This window comes from Oryzias melastigma, linkage group LG21, assembly GCF_002922805.2.
Source record: "Oryzias melastigma strain HK-1 linkage group LG21, ASM292280v2, whole genome shotgun sequence".
NCBI lineage: Eukaryota > Metazoa > Chordata > Actinopteri > Beloniformes > Adrianichthyidae > Oryzias > Oryzias melastigma.
Window position 1 is genome coordinate 19,765,294 of NC_050532.1, and position 9,818 is coordinate 19,775,111.

Below are 9,818 nucleotides of genomic sequence, written 5' to 3' on the forward strand. Positions count from 1 at the left end.
TCCAGTCTTAGGATTATGAACTGATTTCCTTTTTTTCTGAAATCCAAGTTTGTTTTCCTGAATATTTTTTTCAATAAATGACAAATAACATATATTTTTTTGCTTGTTTCACAAAACAATAGAACAAGTTCATCTGTTTCATTTACTTCCACAGTATCAATAAATCTAAACCTTCTTTCTTTTATAGGAGGCAATCAATTAAAACACGTTTAACCCTTTCATGCATGGAGGTCACTACAATGTACAGCTTTGATAACAAATATATACAATATATAATATATGATAAATACTATGATACTAAGCAAAGACAAGATGTTCAGTTCAGAAATAACATTTCATAGATTTGATGGGAAGCTAGATCTTATGAAGATTAGTGACTGTTACTTTTGTTACAATATTCTCATTTCAAACATCGTCTTTAACCATGTATAAATCAAGCTATAGAGAAAGAGGGACCACCATCACAACATGATGCAATTTTACAACTAATTTACAGTTATACCTACAAATTACCATAAAATTGCATTGATTTTTTTTTACTATAAACATGCATGAAGTACACTTGAGTGGACAGGTAAATTTATTTTTGAAGAATTCAAATATATTTTGTAGATTAAAAACACTTGTCTAAAAATCCAAACAGATTTAATCATAATTCATGGATGAGAGGATTACGGTGTTTTTTATATTCAGATGTTGCTCTAATGTTTTATACTATAGTGCAGTTGTGATTTTATTTATAAACATGTTCAGTTTAAGTCAGTATTTTACCTTTCCTTTGCCCTTTTTTTCTTTTTTGAGATCTTCTTTGTCTGTGAGGAAAAATAAATGTTTTCATAAAGGCTAATTACATCAAATCAGAAAAATATTAGCTAAAATCTGTTAAAATAAAAATGTGAATCATCTCACCTGTCATTGTGTCTTTTGCGTAGTTGCTTCCTAATTCCTGTCAAACCTGGACGATCCTGCAGGTAAAAGCAGATGAGGACGCAGAGTTCACTGGTAAATGTGGGGAACTTTTGTGCAACATCTTCTCTTATCAGTCTCAGAAGTGCTGACTGTTTGATTAGCAGGCCATCAGGTACCGCGAGATAGCAAGTCAGGAACGCTGAGGTCCTGACGTTTCATCAAAAACAATCAACCAGAACGCCGGAGCTCAAGTGCAGAGAGACGAGTGTTTTTATTTAAAAGATTAGGGAGCATCAGTTTACAGCAGAATAGTGACTTTTTGTGTTAAATATATTTATAATAAACAAAGAAATGTTGCTCAAATATAAGACAGTTTCATTTCTAATAACACAAAATGTTATCTCTTTTTTTTTGTCCCACACCTCATCTCTTTGGCAACGCTCTTACAGTGTATAATCCCCACACAAGATCATTTGCAAATATTGCACAAAGTCCTTTTTATATAAATGAATAAACAAATGAATTTCAGTTTATTTTGTATGCAGTGGCTTTAAATATATATATAAAAAAAAATCCCCCCTTCTAAGACATTAAAGTGATATATGCGCAAGTTATGGGAGAAAAAAAAAGATTTTTGAGGAAATATAACTTCATTTACATAAATGAAAACAGCATAAATGGTTCTTTGAGAGAACAATACAGTGGCTTATAAAAGTAGAATGCTGTACATAAAAAACACAATGCAAATTGTTATTAAAAAAAAACTAAAATGGGCATTGAAAGGATGCAGATTTTGTGACATGCAAGCTAAAAAAAATCCCACAAAAATGTCTGTTAAAAACACTGCTCTTTGTTTTGGTAGAAACAGGTGAAAACATTTGGTTTTCTTGCATGAAATGTCCGTCTTGTTTCCATCTTCAGGATAAAACGCCCCCAACAAAGCACAGCGTCCCATTGTCGCTGGAGTCCACAGGCTTGTTGAGTTTTCGGTTTCAGTTGAGAAACAAATTTATGGCATCACCAAAAAGCCTCTGAAGCGGATCGGGATCACACCACGGAGGAGGAGCTGGGGATGCCCTGGATGGTGGCGCTGGTCGGTGTGCCGCTGATGGCGTTAAAGATGTGGAGCGAGTCTGGAAGGACGCTCTTCATGCTGTCTTCCACTGGACTGATCTGGAAGGGATGAGAGGTAACTCATTCCATGTTCTGTGTTTTAACATTTAATTTGGCAAATTTTGTCAAACTATCCACAGTGTATCCCGCCTTTCTCAGTCTTTAATGTTTTAAAAAACAAAAGTTGATTGGAAATGATAAATCTCGATTTCATTTATTACTGCAATTCAGCAGAGGAGGAAAAGATTTGGTCCTGACAAAAAATGAACATGAAAGTGTTATGGAAATTTTATTTTTGATAAAAGTTTTGATGTTTTTTATTTTATCTTACTGAACGTTGATTGAAGTTTTGAATTTTAAATGCCCTTCACTTGCACTTGGGCTTTTGTTAGGCATTTTATGTTACAGCCTTTTGTTTTTAAGAAAGTTTATCTCAATACAATGTTACAAAATAAAGTAGTTCTGATGAAAACTATAAATTTTGTCATTCTTGTTTTCATAATTAATGTAGAACTGCTAAATTCCACGAAGCACACCTTTTTTTTCCTAAAAAAAAGGGAACATATTAATTTGCAATTAATTGCGAGTTAACTATGGACAACGCGATTAATCGCGATCAAAAAATGTAATCGCCTGACAGCTCAAGTAGTTAGTGATTATGTTAAAAATTATGGTTTTAAATTGTTAATTGGCATCCTGTAGCTTTATGGACTATTTTGGCATTTACTATGACTTTTTAGGCTGTTTTTGAGTTTAGCTAATATTTCAGCTGCATGCTAGCTGTTTTAGCTAATTTAGGGTGTTTTTTTGTTAGTATTTTAGGCTAATTTGGCATTTAGCTAATATTTTAGCTGGCTATTAGCTTGAGTGTTTTCAGCTATTAGCACTAGCATCTTCAGCAGTCAAATTCAGCTTACAGCAATCATACTAACATTATTGCAGGTAATGCTATATATGTAGTTCATAATTATGTTAAAAAATTATGGTTTTAAAGTTTTAAAAATTTAGTTTTAGAGTGTTTAATAAATGTTTATCCTGTTCGTTAGTTAAACAAAAAGTGCCTAGGATTATATGTCTTGCAAGATGTAATTTAAAAGAAGGTTCTTTTTACTTTTACAGTTAAGGTTGTTATAAAGCCTTGCTGCACATTCTGCATTAATTTCTGACATATATATATATATATATATATATATGTGCTCTCTAAAGGAAAATTAAAAAACATCAAACACAGAGAAAATAATAGTAAAAAAAAAAAATGTTTATCCTGTTCGACCTGCGACATAAGGTGTGTTTAGGATTTTGGCCCCTTGTGTGATTGAGTCTGACAACTGATCTAAATGTTCCACATATTAATTACATTTCTGACACATGCCTGATATACATAACTCATAAGTATTTCTCACGTTCATCATTCGTCGATGTACACAGATGTTCATAAAGAGTTTTGGCTGAAGGGTCTTTACTTGGATTTGAGCTGTTTAAAATTTTTAGTTAGTTAAGAATTACGCAATTTATGCGTATTTTACGTAGTTTATCTGCAACATAAACATACATAAATCTTACTCAATTGTGCCATATTTTTGCAGGATGCTAATTTGTGACTTTCCATGACAGTTCAACGTATATCTAACAGACTTTTCATGTGAATTGACACACTAGAGCGCTATAATCACACATGCTACATGCACAATTAGGGTAATTGTGTGACGTGTATGTAAAGCGGTCAATCTTTCATCTAAACTAGTCAATACATTTTTTGAAATTTTGCACAAAAAAAAAAACACTGATATTATACTTCAGCCGGAGTTGTATCATTGATAAAAATTAAAGATTTGTTGGTTTCAAACTCACACATTTTAAATAAATGCTTTTTTTTCAACGCACACACTGCAAAACCAATCCAAAAACAGCAGCCACAGAATATTAGAAGCTACATATATTGGAATCTCATATTAAGATGCATGCATGTACAGCTCATACTTGGACAGGTGCATACGTCTTTCATGCATGCAAAAAAAAAAAAAAAGCAGTAGCAGTTGGTCTAGCCAGCAGAACGGTTAGTTTATTCTGAAGGTGATGATCACCAATAAAATATGATTGCTTTCAGTCACTGCATGCTCAACACCGACATTCATGATGAAAAAAACAAGAAGATTTTCCCTTTTTCTAAAAAATATTATAATCTAAACTTTATTGAGACTGTGATAATCACATGGAGAATATTTCCTGTAGAAAACTACCTCAAGTGCATCTATTGAACTTTAGGGATGTTTGGAAAATCCAGAAATAATTCAGAAATATGTAATCAGAGCTTTGGGGTAAATTAGTTTAAGAATTTCAAAACCAACTAAACTAGTTTTACTATTCAAGTTCTAACCATGTCTGGCTGGACCACCAACTGCAACTGCTCATTCCACGCTGATGTTTCTTGCTTTACCATCAAATCTGCGCGTCAGCACGAAGGACAAACGGAAAACGGCGTTATCAGAGAGCGCGTTATCACTCCATCAACGGCTATATTTGACTTTTTTTAAGCCACTGATGAGTGTTTTACAATCAGATTAAAGGTGCATCATTACAGTGCTGAAGACGCAGACCTGTGAGTTGTGCAACAGCAGCTGGACTTACTTGCTCACGCATGATGATGGACAACTCTCTGACCAAATCTCGGTAGTTGGCTTTCATCTCGTCGTGGTACTCCTGCTGATCCTCTTTGATCAGTCGCTCGTTCACCCCTAAGCCATGACCACACGCCTCCACAAAGTCCCTGCTCACGGGAACAGTTGAGTTAGTGGCAGGTTACACAGCAAACATGTGCGACTTTATCTTAAAACCCACCTGAAGACCTCTTTGAGCTGTTTGACCTTGTTATCCGGATACTTCTTGGCACTTGAATCGTCCAGAAAAGCTCTGGCGTATGCAAGCGGGCCGGCGTTCACCTTTAAGGACACGTCAGCTGTTATTAGCTCTCATTTTGTGTGTATTTATGCGAGATGGTCGAGCAGCCACCTGGACGCTGATGCTGCCCTGCAGCTTGAGCTGCAGACGGATCATGTCCACCTCGCTGGAGGAGCACAGCTGCCTAATCTCCGCCACTTTCCTGCTCATCTCGTCGATGGCCACCTCGATGGGGCTCAGATCTGTGTGGTGTTGGTACATTACTGCTATGCGCTTCTTCACGTAGGGAAAGCAGTGTGTGGCTGTGTAAAAAACAAAAAAACAAAAACACACACAAAGACAGCTGATTAGCTTGTTGGTCAGGGCAGCGGTTTTCCTGCAGGTGCCCCTTTCAGTTTACAGCTTAATTTGGACTCACTTGAAGGTAAAGAGATAAGGTTAGACTTTTACAACGTAAACGCTGCGTCTCTGTGATTAAGCTTTGGAAGCAAACAGCTGATGTGTTCAAAAACTAATCAAGATCTTTTATTATTGAGAAGAAACCTTTTCCTGTTTATTGCAAAGAAAGACTTATAGAAAAGTAGATTTATATTTCATCTTTCAGCATTTTAATAGAAGCTTATTTTACCAGTATTACAGATAAACCAGATAAGGATTTTGGTAAAAATGTATTTCTTACTATTATTAATTTTTTTAATCAATTACATTTTTTAATCGGCTCAGTAGAAATTAATGTTTGGATTTCAACAGACTTATTAATGCAAACACTACATAGTGGAAGTTAAATGTTTCTAGTAACGCCCGAGTCACATGCACTTCCATCGGGGGGTTGACCCGTGCGAGTGTAGCGGGTGTTTGGGGTTTTCGATTAAGTATCACCTCTGACCTTTGCAGTGGAAGGTAGGTGCGCTAAGCACTGCGCTAACATTTAGTATGATGTTGACAGCATGGTAGATCTTTTGACAGAGTGTTAAACTTTTAAAAATGTATGTTGCAAAGGGTTTAAAAAGAGGAAAAAAATATATTCATATGGGTTTTATATACAGTATTTTGTATATATACTCTATTATTATAATGCAACTACATTGTCGGTAATTGTAGACGGCAGGAGGAGGGGGGTTGTTTGTTAGTTTGTATTTGTGTATAAGATTATTAAAAAAAACGGAATAAATATATTTAAACACATAAAAAACAAAAAAAAAAAACAAGATTGCCAGTTAAATTCTTCTTTTCTGACTAGAAACGAGAGGATATTTTAATATTCATTATTTTATTTTTTTTATTGATATTTTATTTATATTTTTAAATTTTTTTTATATTTAATATTTTAATATAATTTGATATAAAACTCTGCCCTGAGTCCACTTTTTCCTTCCTATTTTACTGGGGTGTGGGTGGAGCTACTCAGCTCAGCACCAAAAGCCACACCCCCTCAGAGGAGATTTTTGAAACAAAGGCTTCAGATCAACATGAAAAATGTCTCTTTACGACATCTAGGTTTTGAAGTTTTGGTTAAAAACGTCATAATCATAATTAAAACACTACCGGGAACGTTTGTTTTCATTAAAAAAAATGGTCATAGGTGGACTTTAAGGGATGTCATTAAAATTAAACGTACCATTGTGGTGTGTGGGCTATTGTGAAGTAAGTTACATGCGGTTATGACATACAAGTGATGCAGTTGTATAGTGTCCTTACAGCGCACTCTAGTTTTTAGTAACGCCCGTATGTCCACACAAACTGATTTGTGAAATTTCCTCAATCCTAGCAGTCTGGCTATTTGGACAGAGCACGTACTTATCACTTGAACAGCAAAAATAGGATCCTTGTGCAAGAAAAAATGTATCCATATTACGCACCTGCGTCTCACCTACTTATTTACCCTTGCGTTTGTTTAAGTGTTTGCTACAATCTGTCGCCCGCAGCATACCCATAGAAAAAATGTGCATGCAAATTTGTGTTCTATGGTCCACGATTTTAAAATGAATGGTTTGCCCATTTTTCGGCCGCAGATCCAACTGTAAAGGGAGCTGTGACAGAGTTAAGTCAGTATAGATGAGGTTATTTACTGGTCAGTATGGTCCTGCGTTTGCACTGCTCCTCCACGCCGCCTTGCTTTTTGCCGGATATTGTGAAAGGCATCTCAAACACGAATCGACGGATGTTGTGGCTCTTTTCAAAGTCGGTTTTCCTGTCCACCAGTTCCTTCTCCTCCAGGTACGGAGTCACGTGGGTCACTTGGATGTATGCGTACTTGGAGTCCAGATCTTTAGGGTTGATCTAGGAACAATGAAAAGACAAAATAAATAAATAAAATATTGGTGCTGTAAATATGGAACATACAGACTCCATTTAATACTGAAAAGAAGTGAATCTCACCCGCCCAGAGTCCTGAATCATCTTGACGTTCTCCTGTCCAAACTTCTCAGAGTAAAGCTTCAGGAGCCTCTGGGAGATCTCAGACAGAGGAGTGAATTTCGGCTCCTTGTAAATGTACTCCTTACCATCTTCATCCTCAAAGAAGCCCTAAAGAGGATCAAAACAGCGCATGAGAACCATCTAAATGAAAAGACATTTTCAGGACTACTCAAGCAACTACCTACAAACAATTACAAGAAAACCGTTAGACTATTTTGTAATATTTCATCAAGGGGGTCACACAGATTTCATTCGACTAGTTAGATTTGTTAATAATTGTATAAAAAGCCTACAAGCTCTATCTTATGCTGGAGTTAAACTGGTGAAAGATAAGCACAGCACTACACACTGCATTAGTGAGGGCGCACAGCACAGCCTAAAACATCACTGCAGCCCCAACTGGAGTGCTGGCTTTCATCCTAATTTACCTCTGCGTCTGAGTGAGTAAACTGGTACTGCTACCAGAGTGAGGGAAACACATGTAAACGGTTATTCCACAGCAACCTGAAAACTGTATGCATCTCAAACATGAAAACGAAGGTGGAGTCGCATCATAAAAACAACAGAAAACTCAGCTGGAGGCAAACACACCCGACAGGAAACGCATGAAAAACAACAAGGAGTCAGTTTATGGACTTGACAAATACACTGGAATTGGTGTTGAAGTGAGCGACTGCCATGCAACACAATAAACCTAACACAAAGCAGCTAATGCTAACTGAGTGTTAGCTCATAAATTGCCTATTTTGTTAATCTGAGCTTCCCATCTTACTTTTTTAATTATTTTGCTGATTTTGCTTTGTTAGTTATAGAGAATTTAACATTACAAGAAAATGATAAAAACACAAGTTTATTATTTTTATTATAACGTCAGATTAAAGTTTTTATTCAGCTTATAAAAATCCAAAAAAGATGCTTAGAAATGTAGTTTATTTACTTCTTCACAGTGTTTTTCTTTGTGAACATGCACTTAAGCATTATAAAGTAAATTTAGTTTTTTTTGTAATTTTTGTTTTTTAAATTATAGTACCATGAAAATCACTATGTCATATTTACAGAAAAGCTTAATTTGTTTTTGTTGTTGGAAACTAAAATCCCTAAATGAAGGGCAGCAGAGTTACATCACCACACACTTCTAAATTTGTCATTTTTTATTTTTTAATCTTAGCCTATATATTGTAAGAGATGCAAACTTTAATCTCATGAAATAATATAATTCTTAAATTCAGGTTTTTGTCCAAAAAGTTTGGGAAAAAAATACTTTTAAAGTAAAAAATAAAAAATCTTGAAACAAATAAATACAACATTGAAACAACCCTATGTAAAAGTTATTTAAAAATATTTAATTTTATTTTAGCAAATGGATAAACTTTTGTATCTGAAGCAGTATTAGCTTGACCATAAAAACACAAAATAATGAATTTACAAGAAGGCAAAAATATTTGAGAAGAATGAACTCCACCAAAAAATGTCAGAAAAAAAAACATAAAATCATGAGAAAAAAGTCAAATTTTTACAAGAATAAAGTCGTAGAATTATGATGGAGTTTTAAGGATACGATAAAAAAACTTACAAGAATAAATGTTTTAAATCATGAGAAAAAAGTCATAAATTTATAGGGAAAAAAGTCATAATTTTATTAGAATAAACTCGTAGAATTATGATTAAAAGAGTCAAAATTTATGGTAATAAAGTTATAATTTAATAAATGAAAAGTTGAATAAAATAATACATTTATGAGACAAAAGTCATTTTACCAAGAAAAATATAAACAACAATAAAAACAATATTGTGTTTAAGTATAAGAAAATAGGGTGAATTGTAAGCACTTAGTTCACATTGGTGAAAAGGAGATTTTGGGTGTAGGCTGAATAATTGAAAAGTTGTAAAATTATGACGTTTTATTTTTCATAATTTTAAAGTTTTATTCTCGTAAAATTTGTATTTTTCTCACAAATTTGCAACCGTAATCTTGTAAAATTACTACTTTGTTCTCATGGTTTTATTTAATTTTTTTTTTTTTTTTTATGGCGGCTCTAATACTGTACTGTAAGACAGTAATATTTTAATGACGGAGGCTCTTTTTATAAATCTGATTTCTAACTGTTTTTGTTGTTTTTTTTTTTCTACCAGCAATGCAAATTTGTCTTCTGTTGAGGACATTTCCAAACCTCTCAACCACTGGATTTGACTGAATTATCTCCTTTTCGTATCTACAGATAGTTGGGGTTTTTCAGTTATGCTAAAAGTTTAGAGGTGGGACTTTGGTAGTTGTAGTTTTTGGTGGATATTTTACATTTTTTTTCTGTAGTAGTCAAAAGAATATGAAGACACAAACAGAACTGTGCGTCATCGGGGTTTCACCTTTCACATTTTTTTTGTTAAATTTTATCCTTTGGGTGACTAAACCTGATAGAATTCTCAGTAAATATGCACCAAAAGTGACCTTTAACTGCAGATAAATACTTATATGACTTCAT

General features: G+C 34.2%; 2 protein-coding genes across 2 annotated transcripts in view; both read right to left on the reverse strand.

Moving 5' to 3' along the window:
* slc15a1a (solute carrier family 15 member 1a) overlaps positions 1-1,054 on the reverse strand; it is a 10,660-nt gene extending 9,606 nt beyond the window's left edge. The window contains exons 1-2 of the mRNA XM_024286289.2: positions 910-1,054; positions 772-812 (exon numbers count right to left, since the gene is read on the reverse strand). Of these exons, the coding sequence (XP_024142057.1) occupies positions 772-812; positions 910-916 (48 nt within the window). The 5' untranslated portion in view covers positions 917-1,054. The remainder of the gene's footprint in view (positions 1-771; positions 813-909) is intronic.
* A 102-nt stretch (positions 1,055-1,156) lies between these two features.
* The window catches only part of zmp:0000001200 (dedicator of cytokinesis protein 9), a 63,593-nt gene continuing 54,931 nt past the window's right edge, over positions 1,157-9,818 (reverse strand). The window contains exons 49-54 of the mRNA XM_024286711.2: positions 7,300-7,446; positions 6,990-7,200; positions 5,032-5,222; positions 4,861-4,961; positions 4,651-4,789; positions 1,157-2,082 (exon numbers count right to left, since the gene is read on the reverse strand). Coding sequence (XP_024142479.1) covers positions 1,957-2,082; positions 4,651-4,789; positions 4,861-4,961; positions 5,032-5,222; positions 6,990-7,200; positions 7,300-7,446 — 915 coding nt within the window. The 3' untranslated portion in view covers positions 1,157-1,956. The remainder of the gene's footprint in view (positions 2,083-4,650; positions 4,790-4,860; positions 4,962-5,031; positions 5,223-6,989; positions 7,201-7,299; positions 7,447-9,818) is intronic.